This window comes from Nyctereutes procyonoides, unplaced genomic scaffold (genome assembly GCF_905146905.1).
Source record: "Nyctereutes procyonoides isolate TBG_1078 unplaced genomic scaffold, NYPRO_anot_genome, whole genome shotgun sequence".
Lineage (NCBI taxonomy): Eukaryota > Metazoa > Chordata > Mammalia > Carnivora > Canidae > Nyctereutes > Nyctereutes procyonoides.
Window position 1 is genome coordinate 65,600,373 of NW_026575146.1, and position 22,052 is coordinate 65,622,424.

At 47.1% G+C, this 22,052-nt stretch overlaps 1 protein-coding gene across 2 annotated transcripts in view; it reads left to right on the forward strand.

Moving 5' to 3' along the window:
• IARS1 (isoleucyl-tRNA synthetase 1) overlaps positions 1–22,052 on the forward strand; it is a 68,395-nt gene that overhangs the window by 37,703 nt on the left and 8,640 nt on the right. Inside the window, exons 17-30 of one of the 2 annotated variants that reach the window (XM_055309952.1) lie at positions 1,281–1,367; positions 2,653–2,736; positions 3,954–4,098; positions 5,213–5,333; positions 6,791–6,882; positions 7,747–7,824; positions 8,627–8,748; positions 8,873–8,975; positions 9,221–9,304; positions 10,918–11,092; positions 13,243–13,355; positions 14,785–14,880; positions 15,648–15,824; positions 16,604–16,709. In XM_055309952.1, the coding sequence (XP_055165927.1) occupies positions 1,281–1,367; positions 2,653–2,736; positions 3,954–4,098; positions 5,213–5,333; positions 6,791–6,882; positions 7,747–7,824; positions 8,627–8,748; positions 8,873–8,975; positions 9,221–9,304; positions 10,918–11,092; positions 13,243–13,355; positions 14,785–14,880; positions 15,648–15,824; positions 16,604–16,709 (1,583 nt within the window). The remainder of the gene's footprint in view (positions 1–1,280; positions 1,368–2,652; positions 2,737–3,953; positions 4,099–5,212; positions 5,334–6,790; positions 6,883–7,746; positions 7,825–8,626; positions 8,749–8,872; positions 8,976–9,220; positions 9,305–10,917; positions 11,093–13,242; positions 13,356–14,784; positions 14,881–15,647; positions 15,825–16,603; positions 16,710–22,052) is intronic. The other variant, XM_055309951.1, reaches the window with a different exon arrangement.

Sequence of the window (22,052 nt, forward strand, 5' to 3'; positions counted from 1 at the left end):
GTTGGGATCTCTCACTACAGTGAAGCTGTGGTTTCAGGGTTTGCATTATTTTATTGAGATTTTGGAATAGATTTCACATCCTCGAAGATTAAGTGATACAGACCAGTATGTGTTTTTAACCTGTTTAAGTCATTTGCAAATATTTAATGAGTACTTAATGTCCAGTGGTTTGGATGCTGACCTAAGGGTTCACTGGAAATGTACTCCGATGTTAAAGATAACCTTATAAAATTACTATTCCAAAAAATCCAGGCTGGGGAAGAAGGACACACTACAGTGGGGAGGGTTTTGGCGTTGGTTTGTCTGGTGCCTGGTGAAAGCGATGCCCTCATTTTCTGAGGTGGAAGGTGAGGTACTTTCTCCTTGTGGATGAGAAGCTCAGCTGGTCCAGGTTCTAACTACGCTGTCATTAGTGATGTTGCAGAAATGTCTGAGGAATGTTGTTGTCGTTGTCTCCTTACACCCTGCTGTGGACATCCCAAATTGATTGAATTCCAGCCTTAATGTTCCAGAAGGTGTTATTTTCAGTGTCCACCCCATTTTTCTTTTAGGAACAGGTCCAAAACCCTTCTTGGAGGCCAGATGCCTTGCCCCTAAGCTGTCTGAGGACTGGTGATGGCTGCCAGCCGTTCACCGTCCTCACATGGTCGCTGTGTGCTCGCTGCCTCCCTCCCCTTCCATCACACTTGGGCTGCCTGTCCCACCTATCCGGTCCGTCCACGTCCTGGGGTGGCTGCAGGGCTGTGGTAGATTCAAGGGAACAGGCTAGCTAGCAAGGCAACAGCAGAGACATCATCCGTGCTCCTGCAGACTCAGGCCTTCTGATGTCCAACGTGAGAACGTCTTCTGCATGTTTTGTCATCAGACTGTCCCATGTGACCTTGTGCTGAGGTCACATGTGTCTCTGCATTTCCAGCCCAGTATAGCTGGAGGTCCTGACCGGCCGCCCAGTCCTGTCCCTGCTCTGCCTTGTGGCCACCAGCCAGTGCTGGCGAGGAGACAGTACTGTCCTCAGCTGTTGGGGCCAGTATCTCACTCCAGGCCTTCATTTGCTTTAAATCACATTTTATTTTTTTCTAACCTCACTGATTTGTGGTTGGTCCTGTGTGATTTTTCAGCACACCTGGGTGATTCTGATGTGTTACCAGATTAAGAACCTTTGCTATAAAGGATAATTAAGTGTAACCAATCTGAAGTAGAAATTCAGTCCAGTAAATAAACCTAGGAATGCTTAAGTTCCCTTTCTCCTGTCGCTGATATGTTTCTTTGGATTTTTCCAGGTTTTACACCTTGCTGGTGCTGGCCACTGCTCTCTTTGGACAGCCGCCTTTCAGGAACGTGATTGTGAACGGGCTGGTCCTGGCAAGGCAGGTGCACGTTGTCATGTAGAGGCTGGTCCTGCTCCCAGCCCAGCCCTCTCTGCTCTGGCAGCCACTCTCTGTGCGCACAGGCACTTGGGCTCGCCCCAACTCTGCCATCACTATGTCTCTGTGCTCCCTCTCCAGCATACCCCATGTCACTCACTTCTCATCCCCAGGGGAGGGGCAGTTGGACACCTAGGCTAACGGGGGCGGGGCAGGCGTGCATCCTGTGGTAGTGCTGGTGATAAAGTTACAGTGGTCGTTGAGAATTGGACCAAGCACATGGGTGCCTGTAGCCCTGGCTTCCAGAGCTCTCCAGGATCATGGGGAGTGTTTTTTTTTTTTCTTCTATTGCCTATAGTCATAATGGTAAAAACGGAAATTAATAAGAAAAGACATTGCTGTGAGTACCATGCCTCATGTCCTATCCGAGGGGTGATGGCCCCAACACCGTGTAGGCCCTGTAGCAGATGTGCGTCTTTTCTCATCAAAGCCCCACAACTGTTGAGGTGGATTCTTTTCTTGCTCAAGTTTGATATGTGAGGAATTTGAGGGACAGAAAAATTAAGCAGCTTGATCAAAGTCACACAGCAAACAATGGTAAATTCGTGTTTCATACCCAGAGAGTCTGGCTCTACAGTCTTGCTCTGCGGCGTTTTTTTTTTTTTTTTCATTGAAAATGTTATTGAATTTAGGTTTGTGCGCAGCTAGGAGACCATGACAGCCCTTGTGTGCTGTGCCTGCTCAGGTTGCCCCAAACATCAGGTTTTTTCAAATCCGGTGTTCAGCACTGGGCCAGGCTGTCCGGCCCCAGTCCTCCTGACACTGCCCACTTGCACATCCTCATGTGCTGCCATGTTGGCTTGTATTTACCAGCAAGGTCCAGGTTCCTGGTGTGGTCCTTCGTCACCCTGGTCTCTGGCAGCCGCTACCTGCTCCCTCTCTCCTAGTTCTGTCATTTCACGTATGTGACCTGTGACCTTAGGGACGGGCTTTCCCACTCAGTGGGATCCTCTGGGGATGGTTCCGGATGCTGTGTCCTCCATCCCTCCTCACTGCCCAGACTGTGAATAGAGCTGTGAGCTCCCGTCACAAGTTTTTGCATTGATGTGAGTTTTCATTTCTCTGAAATAGCTGCTGAGCCTGTGTTCTTAGCTGAATCACCACGGGGTTCAGAGAGAAGCTTGGGTGTTGCTGTGTCTGATCCCACTAGCAATTCTGTGTCCCAATCTGCACATAACCTGGGACCATATATAAAGAGACAATCAGCATCTCTCTTTTGTTTTTCAAGTGATGGTCAGAAGATGAGCAAACGAAAAAAGAATTACCCGGATCCACTTTCAATCATCCATAAATATGGTGCCGACGCCCTCAGGTAACGCCAGCCCTCTGCCTTGTGTCTCATACCCTTTTTATGTAAGCATTGCCTGTTCCTGTTAATCGTGTTCCATAGATTTGGAACTAAGAGCTAAGTATTATTAGCTCTTTCAAGCTCTGTGTCTGTTATGGGGATGGTTACATTGGTTGTGGTGTTGGCTCCAAACCCACAAGGCAGTTTCTCACTAACAAGTGCTTGGAAGCCCAGAGGTGTTGTGAGAACCAAGACCTGTGCTGTTCCCAGGCTGGCTACTTGGGCCTCTGCCTCACTCCTGCCCCAGCTCGCCATCTCGTCCATTTATTTCATTTCTGTACATTCTCCTCACAAGAGCCCTGTGAGCATATTTATGCTAGAGCAATTAAACATTAATACTGAAACGCTTTTTTTTTTTTTAAAGATTTTATTTATTTAATCATGAAAGACAAAGAGAGAGACAGGCAGAGGGAGAAGCAGGCCCCATGCAAGTAGCCCGACAAGGGACTCGATCCTGGGTCTCCACGATCATGCCCTGGGCGGAAGGTGGTGCTAAACCGCTGAGCCACCGGGGCTGCCCCTGAAATGCTTTTAAAGAAACGTGAGCCATTGTTGAAATGTTAGTCCTGGTTATGCCCACAAAGTGTGGGGAAAGGAGCCACCACGGTCTCATTCCGCATTGTCCTGTGGCAGACACAAGACCCACACCCAGGGGCTATGCCTGAGCACATTCAGGCTGCCCCGGAGTAGTTCACGGGGTGTCCAACCCCCCAGTTAGCTATTAGACCACCCCTGGCACACCGGCAACCTGAGCCAGAGAAGTCTTCGCAGTGGGACTGTCCATAGGATGTCTGGCGACATCCCCACCTCCTCCTTCTGGGAGCCCACTGGTGGCTGCTCTTCTGTGAATCCCGTGCCTGTGCATGGCGTCCTGGGAGGGGGGCCGCACTGCTCCCTCTTGGTCCACCCAAGGCCCACATGCATACGAGCACAGGGCCTGCTTCCTGGTTGCTCAAGGGCCCCATCCATATGGGGTTAGGTCTCCCCTTAGTATCCGCTGGTCTCTTGCACAGAGTAAGAGTTCTATCAGTTTTACATTGACCATAAGAAGAGTATTCATAATTCTCTCCTTTTATATTAAAAAAATGCTGATTTTAGTGTTTTCAGTATCAACAAGTCTAGTAATAGTACTTGTTTTAATCTGTATATTCCTCTTTTATTTAACGTTTCCCCTCATTCAGATTATATCTGATCAACTCCCCAGTGGTGAGAGCAGAAAACCTGCGATTTAAGGAGGAGGGTGTGCGTGATGTCCTGAAGGATGTGCTGCTCCCTTGGTACAATGCCTACCGTTTCTTTATCCAGAACGTGCTGAGGCTGCAGAAGGTGTGGGTCAAGTGGGTTTGCTCAGGTCATTGCTCCATAGGGGTGCGACAAGAGTCCCTGTGGGTAGGGCTCTGAGCCACCGGGGGCTGTCATGCATCCCCTAAAGAAGAGCCGCATTAGAGGTTCATTCATTGCCCCACTTGCCTCCCGTCATGGAGCCAGGGCTGGTGGGGGTAGGGTGAGGCTGCTGCACGCAGTGCTCTGAGGGGGCATCTCGGTCCAGACTCTGAAAGTGAGAGACGTTCCACTGGGTCGTCAGGGAAACGAGGGTTGTGGTGTGTGTGCACTTGAGTCCTGGCCTGGGAGGCTGCCCTGCCTCTGCTCTCAGGGCTCCCCTGGGGTCAGACCCCAGTACCACGCATCCCTTACATCATGCAACGTTATTCCTTTCCGGAAATTGGCTGGAGGCCTAAGCTGTGAATATCTCTGCTCCTCTCCCACCGCAGGCTTCTCCCTGGGCCCTGGTATCGCTCCTGCCTCTGTTGTTGCCACCTCCTGGCCAAGTGGGCCTCTGTTCGTGTGGGGCTTGGGAGCACAAGCAGGGGTGTGGGGGCCAGAGGCCAGCTCCATCAGCACGCTTGGATCAGGGCTACAGTCCCGCCAGCCTGGCGTTGCTGCTGCATGAGGGGACGTGAGGCACACCTTCAGCCCAAGGAGGGTTTTGTAAAGGAAATGCCAGTCTGACAGAGCATTCTGGGTAAAATGGACAATTTTAGCAGAGACGTTAATTCCAAGTGTGTGTGTTCAGTCTATAGGCAATCCTAGCAGCCTTACTAGCTTTCCTTCATCAGGTTTAAAGTGACTAAACCCTGCATTTAAAAGATTTTGGAGTATTTCTCAACTTGTAATCACTGTTTGGTACAGAGAAATAATTTTTTCCTAAACTCTATTTAGTTCAGTAAAAATGCAATTCATTAACTGGGGACTTAATATCCCGTTTAAAGCTTATTTAGAAAGTGTTGCTGAAAATTAGAAATTTAAATTGCCAGTGAGTTCCAGGGTCTTGTGGATTGCTCTGGGGGCCTACTTTTGGGTGACGTGATTTGAAGTGTTCATTTCTATACAGTAATTTCCCCTAAGTGTGCAGATCGATGCAATAATTGTCATTTTCCAGGAAGAAGAAATGGAATTCATCTACAACGAGAACACAGCTAGAGAAAGCGCTAATGTCACAGACCGGTGGGTCCTGTCCTGCATGCAGTCGCTGGTTGGGTTCTTTGAGACGGAAATGGCAGGTATGACTCTCCTGGGCTGTCCTCCTGGAAAGAAGAGCTCTCCTCTAATCGCCCTTTCATATTTACCCATGTTTTTTTTTTTTTTAAACACAGGAAGTTTTATAGACATTTTGAGAGATATAGAGCAGTAGGTTATTGGTTGTTTCTTTCAACCTTTCAAATGTTATTTTTGTTAAGACTTGCAGAAACACACTGGTCTCAGCCTCACCCCGCCTGCCACAGGCACCACATGGGCTTCCACGGTTCTAACCCACCTACTCTGTTCCTTACGGTGGGTACTATCCAAGGACACCTGAGGACAGCAGGGCCTAGCCATGCCTGAGCGCATGTGTGCCGGCTGGGGTCTGTCTCCCTGGAAACCAGAGGTCAAGCAGCCGTTGTGTCCACGGCCTCTGCAGGGTTCCCGGTGCCATGGCCTGCCAGCTCTGTCCCTCAAGCCCTCAGGGTTCTGAGGACCTGGGGGTCTGCAGTTCTCGTCAGGGAGCCCAGCAGCCATGCTGTGAGGCCTCGGTGTGCCCTCCAAGGGTCGACACCTAAGCACAGGGAGCTCTGGCCTCCTAGAAGGTGAGGGGCATGATGAGCCCTGGAAGTCACCTGTCTCCTTGAGGCCAGGCCGCTGGCGCCTTGGTTCTGGTCTTGGTGAGCTGCCCTCTGCCTTGGTGGCTTCTCATCATGGAGGTCTGGACCAGAGGCCTGGTCACTGAACACTTATCAATACAAGTTATATTTGTTTGTAATTGTTGGTCTCACTCTTGGTTTTGGGGTGTGTATGTAATGGGGAGTATCAGTTAACAGAGAGGTGGATGGGGAATCCTAAAAATAGGCCCACAGCTTCAACAAGACTGGCTGAGCACCCCTTCCTGATCACCCCTTGGGTTCCTCAGAAGTCCTCACGTCTGTCCTCTACCACCCATCCCAGCTGTCTTCCCTGTTCTATAGCCTCTGGGGAGCCCATTCTGCTGACAGCTGGGCCGGGCTTTCTCTGGAGGGGGTTGGGGTCCACCTGCCCCATGGGTCAGCCGGACTATCCTCACATTGGCAAAGTGGCTCTGCTTGGAAAAACCTGGCCTGTGCTGTGCTTCAGCCTCAGGGGTGTCGATGCATTTACCATGTCCTCGCAGATATTCAGGGCAGCCCAGTGCAAGGAAATCGGGCTTTGGTGGTGCTGCCTCCCCGCACCACACCAGGAAACAGGGCCACAGGGAGCCGTGCGGCATGCAGCCTGGGCCTCCCCACCCTGGGTCCTGGGCTTCTGTTTTCCTCATTGATCACGGGAGCCTGTAGGCACTCACAGGGTGGTGGTGAGCATGCCTGGACACCCTGACAGCCACGTAGCACACCTTGGGCAATGCCGTCAGTGCAGTGTGGCTTTGATTCTTCCTGCCTCCCCTGAGGTGGCAGGGCCCTTGCTGCCCCAATATGCTCAGCTGTTCTCACCGCCTGGTCATTGTTCTCAGCCTACAGGCTGTATACCGTGGTACCTCGCCTGGTCAAGTTTGTGGATGTCCTCACCAACTGGTACGTCAGGATGAACCGCAGAAGGTTGAAGGTGAGTGCCCAAAAGCTGCTGCTGGGAGCGGCAGGACTGTGGGAAGGTGACTGTCGAGAGAACGGAGGCTTTCCAAATGCTCTGTGTTCTGAAGCTCTTTCTCCTTCTCCTTTTCACATTGTATGTAAGCTGTATTTATCACCATTTGATAGATAGGAGCCTGTAAGTCCACTTGCAAACCTTCAAGACAGCTCAGGACATGTCCTGCTGGAGTGAGAGTCTCAGGGCCATGCAGGACTCAGCTCCACAGATTCTCTTAAAACACAGAAGAAACTCATGTAAACTCATACAGATGTCAGCAGGGCTGGCTGTGATCTCAGGAGGGGCCCCTTGTGTCGTCCTCTAGAGGGCCAGTATGTGCGGACAGTTGCCCTCTGGGGACGGGCCAAGTGATGGAGCCCCTGTCTGCCAGTCTGCTCCCAATGGGTGAATGACGAAAGCCCTTCACAAAACAGTGATTTCATTTTTGTTAAAATAGATCAACACCACACACCCATATGCAGAGGGGCTCACTGCTCGCTCTACACGGTTCACATCACCTGTGTCTGGAACTTCACTATGGTTGACTTCTCTAATTTATAACCTTTACTAGTGTTTTTCCTACGATGAATTAGTGTCATTATTTCTTAAAAACACAGTATATATGTTTTTTTTTAATAAGAAATCTTCTCTAAAAGTAATTTAAATTTCTGTTTGTAACCGTCTGCATGTGTTGCATGTGCACAGCCTCCAGGCCCTCAGAGGTGGGGAGCACAGGGCCCACGCCAGCCTCCTGCCTATCCACCTCTGCCAGCCTGTGCACTGTGCTCTCTGGGCCACCGCTCTTCATTCACCTGACCTGATTCTCACGGTCTCCTTCACTAGGGTGAAAACGGGGTGGAGGACTGTGTTACGGCCCTGGAGACCTTGTTCAGTGTCCTGCTGTCTCTGTGCAGACTGATGGTAAGCTGTTGTGGCAGTGCCCTCGGTCTGAGGCTAGTCTGGGCTCATCTCACAGACCCAGACATAGAGGGAATCATCAAACAACCTAAATCTCTAGCCCCATTCAGAAATCTTGTGTCTCCTCTATGTCAGCAAGGGCTAAGAGAGATGTGCTGCCAGAGCTGGCTCTTCCTGTCCACCACTATAGAGCACTTTGGGCCAGCGTGCTGGCCTCAAGACGGCAGAGCCACAGCTCCCTGTGAGCATGTGCCTCGTCTTTATGTGGCTCCTGCTGATGTAACAGGGAGGCTCCTGAAAGTGTAGCTAACCAAACAAACACATCACAAATGATGTTTTACTTGGAACGTGTTCCTTCCAATTGAAATACTCAGTGATACACAAGTGAAGGTGCCAGTTTGGGTTCCCTATGTCCTGTCACTGCTGCTCCAGCCTGATGGCGTGATCCTTCCCTTCGCTCCCTGAACACATACGAGCAGGAATCTGACCTCACTCCCCTTCACCCTAGGAAGCATTTCCCCAGCTCGGCGACAAGGTTTCTGAGGTGTGAGGATGTTTGGTCGTGGCCGGGCTCCTGTTTTGATTACAGATTCCCTGAGGGATGCACTGGGGCCCCGGCTGTACCTCTGCTGCTGTGCCACACAGGGTCCCTCCCACCAAGTTCAGAAAGGCCATTTGTCTCCCAATGGCGTGTGGAATACAGGCACGTCCCCACTCGTGCGTGCAGAGCTGCTGTTTTCCTCTCCCTGAGGTCAGTTAGCAATGGCTGTGTGTGAATGACATGCCTCCCTCTGTCCTCGTGCAGGCCCCCTATACACCTTTCCTCACCGAATTGATGTACCAGAATCTAAAGCTGCTTATCGACCCTGTTTCTGTCCAGGACAAGGACACACAGAGCATCCACTACCTCATGCTGCCCCACGTTCGGTAAGAATCAGCCTCCCCACCAGCCTCCCCTCCTCATTCTGTATGCCTGTCACTGGGGACTGCCACTGGAGGCCTGTCACTGGCCTCCCCTGGGGATTCCCTCACACCTCACCTCTGCCACCAGAGAGGAGCTGATTGACAAGAGCACGGAGAGCGCCGTGTCTCGGATGCAGTCTGTGATTGAACTGGGACGAGTGATTCGAGACCGCAGAACCATTCCAATAAAGGTTTGACGCCTTATCATATTTTCTGTGCACAGACCCAAATAATTAGACCTTTGGAATATTTTCTTAAAAGAGAGCACTTCCAGGAAGGACATTGGTTTTTGTTCTACTATAGGGTATGAAAGACTTAGTGCCGGGTAAGCCTGAGCAGTCTGGAGCTTGAGATTTGAATAAAACATGTAACATTTTCCTTTCATGCAGTTTCAAGGGTTGGCTGCTTGGTAAACTCCTTGTCCCCTTCCTCCTAGTATCCTTTGAAAGAAATCGTGGTTATCCATCAGGATCCGGAAGCTCTTCATGAGATCAGGTCTCTGGAGAAGTATATCATTGAGGTAAGATTGCTGGTTCATCTGTTTCATCTGAATAGATGTCTGTCTTTGAGAAGATCATCAGGGCTGGCACTCTTCCTCCCATACATCAGCAGCTCCACGTACCTAACTGTCCACGGAATCTCACACGTTGCTCAGAGTCAGCATGGGGTTTTGCATTTTTACAATGTAATTGTAATTGTCTAAAAGCAATTCCAAGATCAGTGGATTTCTTTACCTTGGTTCGGTCACTGAGCATCTTCATCCACTTACCTTCTCCAAAGTACCCTTTGATAATTACCCAAAAAACTATTCCTTCACATCATCAAGTAACAAGTGGGCATGCGTTGTTTGTGAGCAGCTCACACTCCGGCATCGGGTACAGGGTGAGTCCCTTCCCACCTACCCAGCCTGGGGGTGTTCATGAGGCGTTCCCCACCAGGCTGTTGGAGTGCTGTGCATGCACACACACACACACACACACACACACACACGTATACATGTGTGCACATGCCATTGTCTTTGTGCTAAAGAGGGCCATGTTTATAGTCTTCAACTTGCATTTTTTGACCTGACAGTGTTTCATTTTTGTTATTAAGATTTTATTTACTTAGAGGGTGAAGGAGGGGCAGAGGGAAAGAGAGTCTCAGGCAGACTCCCTGCTGAGTGCAGAGCCTGACACGGGGCTGGATCTCACGACTCTGAGATCAGGACTTGAGCCAAAACCAAGTCAGACCCTTAACCAACTGAGCCACCCAGGCGCTCCTCTAAGTCTAGAATCTTCTTATTTATTTATTTATTTATTTATTTATTTTTATTTATGATAGTCACAGAGAGAGAGAGAGAGGCAGAGACATAGGCAGAGGGAGAAGTAGGCTCATGCACCGGGAGCCTGACGTGGGATTCGATCCCGAGTCTCCAGGACCGCGCCCTGGGCCAAAGGCAGGCGCTAAACCGCTGCGCCACCCAGGGATCCCTAGAATCTTCTTAACAAGAAAGATTTTTTTTTTTTAAGATTTTATTTATTCATGAGAGACACACAGAGAGGCAGAGACACAGGCAGAGGGAGAAGCAGGCTCCCTATAGGGAGCCTGATGTCGGACTCGATCTCAGGACCATAGGATCATGCCCTGAGCCAAAGGCAAACACTCAACCACTGAGCCACCCAGGTGTCCTGGGACAAGAAATATCTTAAAGATATTTATTTATAGAGTTGTATAGCCATTAAAATTTTATGATATTGTCATCACCCCAAAAAGAAACCCAGTACCCATTAGCATTCACATGCCATTTTTGCCTTCAAGAGCCCTCCATGCCCTGGCAACCACATGCTCTGGATATTACATGTAAACAGAACCCGACAGCAAGTGGTCTTTTGAGGCTGGCTTCCTTCACGTGACACCAAGGGTCATTCATGGTATAGCCTGTGTCGGAGCCTCAGTCCTTTATTTTGCTAAGTAATATTCCCTTGTGTGGATAGATGACATGTTGTTTATACTTTCCCAGTTGGTGGACATTAGGGTGGTTCCACTTTTTGACTGTTGTGACTAATGTTTTCAGCAACGTTTGCATGCAAGTTTTTGTGGACGCGTGTTTTCATCTCCCGCTTGCTGTTTCATCTTGGCTACCAATTACAGGAATTGAATGTTCGAGAAGTTACCTTATCTACAGATAAAAACAAGTATGGCATTCGCCTCAGGGCAGAACCTGATCACATGGTCCTAGGGAAGCGTCTGAAGGGAGCCTTCCGGGCAGTCATGGCGGCCATCAAGCAGCTGAGCAGTGAGGAGCTGGAGCGCTTCCAGGAGAGTGGTGGGTGTCTGCCCTGCCCGCACCGTCCGTGGCCCCCACCTGGCGTACCTCACCCCTGGGCTCCTGCTTGACCTACATTGTCACAGCCTCTTCTGGTTATAAAAAAGTTTATAACGTAATTTTGATAATGTAGAAAAAGGAAAGGCTGAAAATGATCCCTGAGCCATCACCCATCCATTTACTGCAGACTGAGTGCCTACTCTCTGCTGGTGCTGGGCAACATAAAAATTCTGGTATGCAGACAGTCACTAAGCGCAACTTCACGAAGTGGAGACCACACTGTAATTGTAAATGTGTTTTTCATGCTTATATTTTTATATTCCACATTCACTTTATCATTTTACAATTTTTATTCTATATGCATCATTAGTCTGTAAAGAGCTCTTTCGAGAACTATTGCAATGGTTTTCCTTCGTGGGGATGCATGTTGGCTCTTTGGATTGTTTCCATTCTTCTACTATTGGCAGTAGTACGGCAGTGAGCATTTTCACACATCACTGTTCTGTGGAATCAATTCCTTTGGGCTGAATTTCTAGGTAGAATGACTGAACCAGGTGGGTCGACCTTCGGTTACACTGAACCTGCACCTGCTCATAGAAGCCTAGAAACTACCCTAGTGAGAGGGAGAGCAGAGCCCCTGGTATCAAGGTCATTGCTTGTGAAGAAAAAACATGATGGTTTTTAGAGATGTGTGAATGAAGACCGGAATACATTTGGCAGAAAAGATTAAAAGTAGATTTTGAGAATGGAACTTAGCAATAGGTTTGGAGCTGCTTCTAGGGAGAACTGTACAGAACTTATCATGATTTCTCTAAGACATCAAGAATTCATAGTTTGGTCTCTTATTTGAGCAAGACTGGATTTGGACTAATTTAGCAAATACTTTATAAAGCCCTCATGTTTGGCTGGCATTGGGAACCCAGAAATGAGTGCGACAGACATCGTCCTAACCCCCCATTGATGATTTGTGGAAACAATGGTAGTTTTGTTACGTGCCCCGAAGGAAAAGTCTAGGACAACAGAAGGAGGTTAGCAAAGGGGACTTCGCCCCTGTCCTTTCCTTCGGGGGACTTTGCAGGTGCCCAGGAATTCTCAGCTCTGCCACGAGTAGAACTTGGGTCTTGCTATGGCTGCTTGACCTCGTGCAGCCATCTTGGGGCACAAGGTGTTTGATTGCCTGGGCTCCTTCCGAGATTAAAAGTCATGAGGAGAGATGGAAGGACTCAGAATTCAGATGAATGCTTATGGGGAATTGGGAAAAATGTCCCGTAGAGGCCCCATATTCTTTTTTGATAAAATATAAGCTAGTGACTAAAAGTTGAGTCGTTACTTTTTTTGTTTTTGTTTTTAAGATTTTATTTATTCATAAGAGACACAGAAAGAAAGGCAGAGACACAGATAGAGGGAGAAGCAGATCCCTGTGGGGAGCCTGATGTAGGACTCCATCCCAGGACCCCGGGGTCATATCCTGAGCCAAAAGCAGATGCTCAACCACTGAGCCACCCAGGTGTCCCTCTAAACTACTTTCTGAATGGATTTCTATGCTGATGAAAAGCAGAGTAGTTTTCAGAACAGAGTGACGTAGTCAAAATGACAGCCCAGTGCTCAGGGACCAAGATCATTGTGGGTGACTGCAGCAGGCTTCCCTGAAATCTGGGAAAATTGCCATCTCCCACTCTTCATGCATTCTGCCTACTGTGGGAGGATGGCACCCAGACCTTGACACTGCTTACTTCATCCTCTTCCCCACTCTGCTCAGCAGACAGTGGAGCACCAAGGTCCTACAGCCAGTGAGGGGAGAGCCTGGGTCCTCCTGGACTGTTGAGCCTACCTTCTTCCGTGCATCATCCTCTGTCTTTATGATGGGAATACATCATCTTGGGGCATATGCCTTTGGACCTGGGTGTCTGTTTACATGGGTAGATGTTGGCAATGATTTAATTGTCTTCAAGGCAGTGTGCGGAAGTGTAGGAAGTCTATTGCATCCTTGACTGCAATGGTGACGTGAGTCGGGAGAACATGACCCCTCCAAGTCTCTACAACTTGATGTGGTGAAGTTTTAAAATTTGGGATGATGGTACTGCAGGTGGTTGGTGTGAGGAGGAGGACACAGAGGGACTGGCTGACAGTGGCAGTTGCTTCTCCGACAGGGACCATTGTTGTCGAAGGCCATGAGCTGCATGAAGAGGACATCCGCCTCATGTACACCTTTGATCAGACAACAGGAGGGACGACGCAGTATGAAGCACACTCAGATGCCCAGGTATGTCTCCTTCCTACCCCGTTTCTTTACCAGAAGGTAACAGAAGAGGAAAAAGTATTTACCTGTGCCTTTCCTGAGTGTTGACAGCTTATCTCAGAGTAAATAAACTAGGTATTCATTTTAGGTGGGCTTTGTCAAATTACTTCATTGTTTGCTCTTAACATGTACACATTTTTAGCATGTCTGTAAATAGACATTTTATGACTTTTGCCTATAATTGTCCCATGTATTGGGCCCTACAGAAATGAACAAGATGTAACCCTACCCTTCAAGGAATGAGCCAGTCATAGAGACAGTGAAGTAAGCTAGTTCTTACTCTTGTGCCTCACAGGTTATCTGGTAGAAATGAGCAAAGAGCTCCTTTCCAAATCCTGGCGTGGAGACAGGTGAAGGAAGAATGCCCTAGAGGAGGGTGTGCAGCAGTTCTGGATTCTAGGGCCAGCGCTTTTTGTTGTGATGGGTCAGAGTATCTCTCTTTGCTCTTGACCAGCCTTCTCTGGGCAGACAGTTCATAAGATCTGCAGGGTGGGAGTTGGGGAGCTTGTGGAAGCCCCTCTGTGGGTAACAGGCCATGTGCAGGGGGCATGGCGACTACCATGTGAGGAAGGCCAGCCTCCTCAGACTGCTCAAGCCTTTCACAGTGGCTTGAATTAGATGTAGGCCAAGCTCCATGTGAGCAGACAGCATGAGGAGCCACCAGGGAAGAAGCTAGGAGAGGAGGCCAGGAGAATGTGTACATACCCTGATGGCGGCCAGCATGAAGAGTCACTGAAAGAAGTATCCTAGTCTTCTGAGATTGCTGACATGGTTCGTGTTCTAAAGGCTGGGGGGGCTCTGTCCTACCTTGCCGCCGTGAAGTGATAAGGTTTTCTCAGAAACGTCTGTGGGACTGGTGCTTGATTTACAAGTGTATCCTTCTCTGTGCTGGCTGTGATACCACATCGTCATCGACATCCTTCACCACAGATGGCGTAGGAAGTAGGCAAAGTCAAGAAGATGTGTTTTAAGTCCTGTCAAACTTGTTGTAGTCCTTGTAGAACCATGTCTTGATTCACACTGATGGACCATCAAGCCCAGTGTGACGAGCCATGCAGCCCTTGACCCCACTTCCTGCAAGGGCAGTGACTGCTGGACTCCTCATCACACAGATGAGCAGTTCCACGGGAGACTCAGTCCCACATCTCCTTGAGTGGCACCTGCAAAGAAAAGGAGGCACTGGACCAGTCCTGGTGGAAGAAATAACTCTTTACAAAGAAGCACTTGAACCGTAATAAAACTAGTTTAACTTTATCTCCTTTGCTCATTTGGATGAATAAATAGTGTTACATGACAGACTTCTCAGAATTTAACTCCTAGACCATTTTGCTGAGTTTAAGAGAACCATTCCTCCTTGTTTGATTGTCATGCTGTGCACTGTTCATTCCTACAGGCTTTGGTTCTCTTAGATGTCACCCCCGACCAGTCAATGGTAGATGAAGGAGTGGCTCGGGAGGTCATCAATCGCATCCAGAAACTTCGCAAAAAGGTGAGTTTGTCCCGTAAAAAACAAGCTAATTGGGAGTTTTGTTTGGTTTTTTGGTTGTGGGGGAGGACAGGAGAGGCAGGTAGTATAAACCATTGTATTTGAGTAATGAAAATTAGCCACTCATCTGCGGTCCGTTCCCATTGTGCTCTGCAGGAAAAGTAGGCCCCTTCCACTCCCTTCTCATTCACCGCAAACTGGACGTGGCTCTTTTGTTTCTCTGACCAGGAGCTTTCAGCCAACCTATGCCTTGTCCACCTCTGTCAGTTCTTCAGGGTTTCTGCAGAATCATCATCTGGATGTGCCTCCTGAAAGGCACAGAATGTTGGAGATGGCAGTGGGTATCTGAGGAAGGGCTCCTAGCTCAGGGAGACATTGTTGGATCTGGACAAGGAGGGTTCTTCCTCACAAGAGAGCTGGGAGCCAGGGCAGGTGCACAGGCCTCTTGCCTGCCCACCAGGAGAGGGAGCCAGCAGCTCCCACCCCTCAACCCTGAGGAGGGGCTCCTGCACCTGCCACCAGTCCTCCTCAGGCTGGGTGTCTGAGACCTGCAGTTCCAGGTCACAGGAGTCCACTCCAGCTGGTGATGGGATGCGTGTAAGCTCTGCCTCAGTTCAGAGCTTCGGGAGTGGGGAGTGCTTTTTTGCTCAGTCACTCCTTTGTTTCCAAGGAACATTGGGCAGGAGCACAGGAGTGTCAGCTCTGTTCAGCACTATACATTTTTATTAACAGATGTGTTTCCCTTTAAAATTTTCTGTATGTGCTTTCAGTGCAATCTGGTTCCGACTGATGAAATAACAGTTTATTATAAAGCAAAGTCTGAAGGGAAGTATCTGAATAATGTTATCGAAAGCCACATGGAGTTCATATTTGCCACCATAAAAGCTCCCTTGAAACCGTATCCAGCTCCAGTGTCCGATAAAATCATTATTCAAGAAGAAATGCAGGTGAGTTCTGGGTTCTGTTGAGCTGTGAAGAGACTTAAGGTTTGATTTTATATTGTTGATGGGGTGACCCTTTGATATTCTGCCCCCAGTATTGATTGGTGTCATCCTCTGTGCTGGGGTACAGGTGGGGCCCGGGAGGGGTGTCAGGGAGTAGAGGCAGGGATGGTGGAGCTGTTCTTCTGGGGAATACTGTCAGGGGACCAGGGGCCATGGGCCTGCTTTACATAAAACCAGAGAGGTTACTATTGTGGATCCTGTGGCTGAGTTAAAAGCAAATAGCAGTTGACTTGAGCAATTAACTTTTCTGGTAGTAGGTCGTACATAAAATTACAGTTCCATTTCCTATTGGCACATTTTAGATGCAACTATGAAAATCTAATACCAAGACATGGAAGATACTGGCCATAATTCAGAAATAGGTCATTTATGACAAGGGAGGGAGTTCTTTTCTGTATCATTCATTGACTCCATCATTTACCCCTTGTCTCACTCCTTTCTGGGGGGCAGATTATACCAACAGGCAGGGGCTGGGTGTCACTGTTGGGCTTTTCAGTGGGGCAAGGTACAAGATGGTTTCATTTTCTGTTTTGTGTATTTTTAAAAGAACAAGGTGCAAAGAGAAACATGAAGGGAAAAGTCATAGCTTTGCCTATTTCATGATGAGAGTGAATATGCTCTCAGAATTGTATGGAACTCTTGGTATGAAAAGTAGCTGCTGTTAGTTGGTGACACTGTGGCCAATGCTGCAATTACTCAGTCACATACTCTCATGTGCTCAGTTAAAGGGTTCTGCCCTGGAAATTACACTCACCAGAGGATCATCCCTGCCTGGTCCTGTTTGTGCATATGTCAATCTTAACATTTATACAAATGGCAGCGAGCAAGGTAAGAGTAAATGAATCCATGGCTTGTACTTTACTTTTTAGTTAAACCTTTGAATTCTTTGAGGCTATTATAAGAGAATTAGTAAAATCATATAACTTTCTGTCTAATTGCCATCGGAAGGAATCCACAAAAGTAAATGATTGGACTTGCACTTCCAGGAAGATAAGAAAAGACATACTTTTCCCTATTCTTCCCTCAGCATACAACCAAACACCCTGGGTAGGATATATAAAAACAAATGTCAGAGGACTTTTCAAGGGGGAGGGAAGAAGGCTGATTTTTCTTTTTGCCTCGTGTATCCCAGACTTGGAGTTAAGGAGCCAGCAACCTGGAAATGCCTAGTGCAGACAAAACGCTCAAACAAAATTCCTCTTTAGACGGAGGATCAGGAAAGGTGCACCCTAGCAAGACAGAAAACTTCTAGACAGTATCTGTTCTACTCCAGCCAAACACAACAGAAGAAACTATGGCCCCACTGGCACTCCCACCAGCAAAGACCAAGTGGGAAGCCTAGACTTTTGTCAGAGCCTCAGACAGCTACCACCATTGTGGTGTCAGAGAAACAAACACAGTGAGCTGGGACGTTTACCCTCCTTAGGCAGTAAGAAGCCCCTCTGCCCAGTACGATGAGTAAGACCATGTGGGAGCCTGGGCTTCGATTCCTACCAGGCAGTAGTAACAAGGCATTCCTCCCCTCACCAACACCCAGGGGTAATGAAGCCACATAGTCCCACCATGCCACTGAGGTATCTATGAGGCCACAGGAGCAGTAATAAGGCACCCCTCCTCTTGGAGGCCAGGGAGGTACCTGTTGAGGCTTACAGGAGTGTAGGAACTCTCTCATCTTGCCCCTCACCTCTGCAGTGTTGAGGAATCCTGACCTCTGTGACAGTGCAGCTGAACCGGGAGCTTAGACTTCTCCCACCAGTGCCTTTTCCCCCTGCCAGTGTGTTATCGAACAAAGTCATCTAAAATAGATGACTTAAATAAGAACCAGAGTCTCAGGACCTAACACATCCAAGTATGGGTTTTTTTTTTCACATCCAAGTTTTAATTGAAAATTAGTCATCATATCAACAATGGGGAAGATCTTTAGCTGAATGAAAAGAGACAATACATATGAACACCAAGATGACAGAAATATTAAAGTTATCTGACAGAGGGGTGCCTGGGTGGCTCAGTCTGTTAAGCATCCAACTCTTGATCTCAGGTCAGGTCTTGATCTCAGGATAGGGAGTTCAAGCCCCATGTTTGGCTCCTCAGGATGGAGCCTACTTAAAAAAAATTTTTTTTTTAATCTGGCAGAGCATAAAGCAGCATAATAAAAATTTTCCATGGGGCAGTTATAAACACAAAAGAAGTAAATGAAAATAGGAAGCCTCAGCAAAGGAATGGATATCAAGAATCCAATGAAAAATTTAAAACTGATAAATACAAGACTAGAATACAAAACACAGTGGATGGTTACAATGACAGAATTGTGTTCGCATTGACTGGAAGAGCAATAGAAACTACTATTCTGGACAGAAGAGAATTTTTTTTAAAAATTTGAATAAAATGAACAGTCTGAAGGTTCAGTGGGCTATTAACAGAAGTTTAATATTCTGTCACTGAATTTTGGGAGAACTAGGAGGAACGACAGGACTGAACAAGTATTCAGAGAAATAATGGCTGAAAACTTCCTAAGTTTGGCAGTACATGAGCACCTATAGATTCAAGAAGCCGAGGGAACCCTATGCCCCATAAACCCAAAAGAATTCACATCAAGACATGGTGTAGTCAAAGCCCTGAAAACTGAAGAGAAAGAAGACATGCTGAAAGCAGCAAGAGAAATATGCTCCCCTAACCTAACAAGGGGAAACAATTAGAACACTATTGGATCTCATCAGAAACCCTGGAGGCTAGAAGGCAGAATAATGCTGGAAGACGAGTGCTTTTGATCCAGAATTTGGTATCAAGAAAAATACTTTTCATGGTGAATCAAGACATCCCCAAATGAAGGGAGACTAAACTCTTTACTAGTATGACTTAACCTGAAAGAATAGGTAGAGGAAATTCTTAAAACAAAGAAAAGACTGGGACACCTGGGTAGCTCAGCGGTTGAGCATCTGCCTTTGGCTCGGGGTGTGATCTCAGGGTCCTGGGATCGAGTCCCACATCGGGCTTCCCGCATGGAGCCTGCTTCTCCCTCTGCCTGTGTCTTTGCCTCTCTCTGTCTCTCTCTGTGTTTTTCATAAATAAATAAAATCTTAAAAAAAAAAAAAAAGACAAAAGAAGAAATGTGGGGACATCAGGACAGAAGAAACAATAGAAAAAGTCAAAATATAGGTAAATTCAACAGGATTTCCCCCTTGAATTTTCTAAATTATTTGGTGGTTATAACAAAAACTATAACATCTCCGTGTATACACAAAAAACATTTAAGAAAATTAAAAGTAGGAAAGAGCAAAGTGATGTGAAAATAGGTCAGGTTTCTGTGCTTCGCTCAAACTGGCCAAATGCCGACAGCAGGCCAGTTGTTGTGTGTATATGAGGTAACACCTGGTGCCACCACTAAGCCTCTTCCTGGAGATTCACACAGAAACACTACAGAAATAAAAATGGAATTCTAAAATATGTTCACATAACCCATAGGAAGGTTAGAAAAAGAAAACAACAAAAGCAGAAAATAGGACAGAGAGAGCTTAAGCTTACCATCAGTAATTACACTAAATAGGAGAAGGAACTGGCTGGCCCAGTGGGGGGGAATATGTGACTCTTCCTCTCCAGGCTGTTCAAGTCCCACCTTGGGCATAGAGGTTACTTTTAAATAATAATAATTACACTAAAGGTAAATGGTTCTGAATAAACCAATTAATAGAGATTGGCAGACTTAGGATAAAACACGTTACCAACTATATGCCGTATATAAGGAAGTCTTCAAATGTAACAGTATGAGTAAATTGAAAAGATATACCATACAAATGTTAATCAAAGAAAGCAAGAAGGGGCACCTGGTTATTTCCATCAATTAAGCATCTGACTCTTAATTTTGACTCAGGTCTTGATCTCAAGAGTCGTGGGATTGAGCCCCATGTTGGGCTGTATCCTCAGCAGAATCTGCTTCTCTCCCTGTGTCTCTGCCCCTTCCCCCTCACACCTGCTCTCTCTCTAAAATAGATTTTATTTATTAATGAGAGAGTGAGAGGGAGCACAAGAAGGGGGAAGGTCAGAAGGAGAAGCAGACTCCCCACTGAGCAGGGATCCCAGGACTCTGAGATCATGACCTGAGCCGAAGGCAGATGCTTCACTGACTGAGCCACACAGGTGCCCCATAAATCTTTAAAAAACAATAAGAGCAGGAATCAGTACAATTGAAAAAGAGAACAGTAGAGAAAATCAATGAAACAGTGTGGTTCTTTGAAAAAATAGAATCAATAACAAAATTAATAAGCATCTGATGAGATTGCTTTAAAAGACACTATTTACCAACATGAGCAAAGACCAGATATAAGTACAGACTGCAGAAATCAGATACGTGAATCCCAGGGAGAGCTCTCCACACATAAATTTGACAACTTGAGTGAAATGAGCCAATTCTTCAAAAGCACAAACCACCTCAACTTACCCAATATAAAATAGATCATTTCAGCAGCTCTTAGCTATTAAGGAGATAGAATTTGTAATTTAAAAGCTCTCCAGAGGGATGCCTGCATGGCTAAGCAGTTGGACAGCTGCCTTCGGCTCAGGTCATAATCCTGAGATCCGGGATCGAGTCCTACATTGGGCCCCACGGGGAACCTGTTTCTCCCTCTGCCTATGTCTCTGCCCCTTTCTCTCTCTTTCTCTCTCTCTCTCTCTCTCTGTCTCTCTCATGAATAAATAAATAATTAAAAATAATAATAAAAATAAAAGCTCTACAGAAAGTTCGCTTATCTGGTTGTCTAAGACCATCACTGAGAATGTTGCGCAGTGCACACGTCCATCAGAAAGGGAGTACTACATACTAGTTGAATGTACTATATCTGTAAGTTTTTCTATTTCAAAAATATTTCTAATGAAAGAAGCAAGTTTCACAGTTACTCATACAGTGGGGCAGCATTCATGTGTGAATTCATTTATTTGTTGTATATAGATAAACACGGACTTGAGAAACAAAGTTCATGGTAAGTTTGTCTTAGAAAAGGGAGGAAATGGATGCCCAGTGGCTCAGTGGTTGGGCACCTGCCTTCGGCTTGGGTCGTGATCCTGGGATCCAGGATCGAGTGCCGCATTGGGCTCCCTGTGAGGAGCCTGCTTCTCCCTCTGCTGATGTCTCTGCCTCTCAGTCTGTCTCGTGAATAAATAAATAAATCTTTTTAAAGGGGGGGGGGGAGGATGATCTGAGGAGAAAAATAAAAGAAGTATCATTTTTTAAAATTTCCTAAAGTTGGACCCAAAGGATTTTGCTAGAGAATTCAACCAGACTGGAAAAAAATTAACACCAATTCTACAGATTCTTCTGGAAAAAAGAAGAGGAAAAAAACACCAACTCACTTTATTAAGGTAGCATTGAGACCAAGGCCAGATATAGATAATACAAAACATTATGAAATAGAATACACCTATAAATACAGAGAATTTTGATAGGTGGGGTTTAATCAAAGGATGTAAGACTGGCTCAGCATCCAAACACCAGTCACATGAATCCACCATATTAACAGGCAAAATACCAATTGTTACAGAAAAAGCATTTGACAAAATTCAACATCCATTCATGATTTTAAAGAAACAACTAAGAAAAACATGGAGAAAAATGTGGACATCTACACATAAGCCTGCTGGTGACATTATACTTAAGGGGAAGAGATTGAATGTTTTCTATCCAAGATCAGGGCAAGGGTGCCTATTCTCACTGCTCTGACTCTGCATTACCCTGGACTAACGCAAGAAAAGAAAGGGCATAGAGATTGGAAGGGATGAAATAAGATTGGCCCTGTATGAAGACAACATGATGGTCTATGGAGACACCCAATGATTTTGCAGATTAACGTATATGTCCTGGGACCCCTGCACTGGATTGCCCACCAGCACTGTCACCAGGTAGCACCTGGTGGTCGTGTGTACTTCGGGCCCGTGACAATGGTCCCTAGACTACTACTCTGGTTCCATGCTATGTCCACGATCCTGTGGAAGGAGGTGATTGGACAGGCAGTGGGTGTGCATCGTGGTGTCCACAGGCCAGGGTTCTGTGTCACCCTCAGTCGCAGGGCAGCAGCAGGAGCAGCAACAAGACAGATGGGGCCTATGTCCCCATCTGCCGACTGCCAGGACTGCTGGGCCCCACTCTAGCAACGGTATTTTCCCAGGATCCTTACAGGTGCT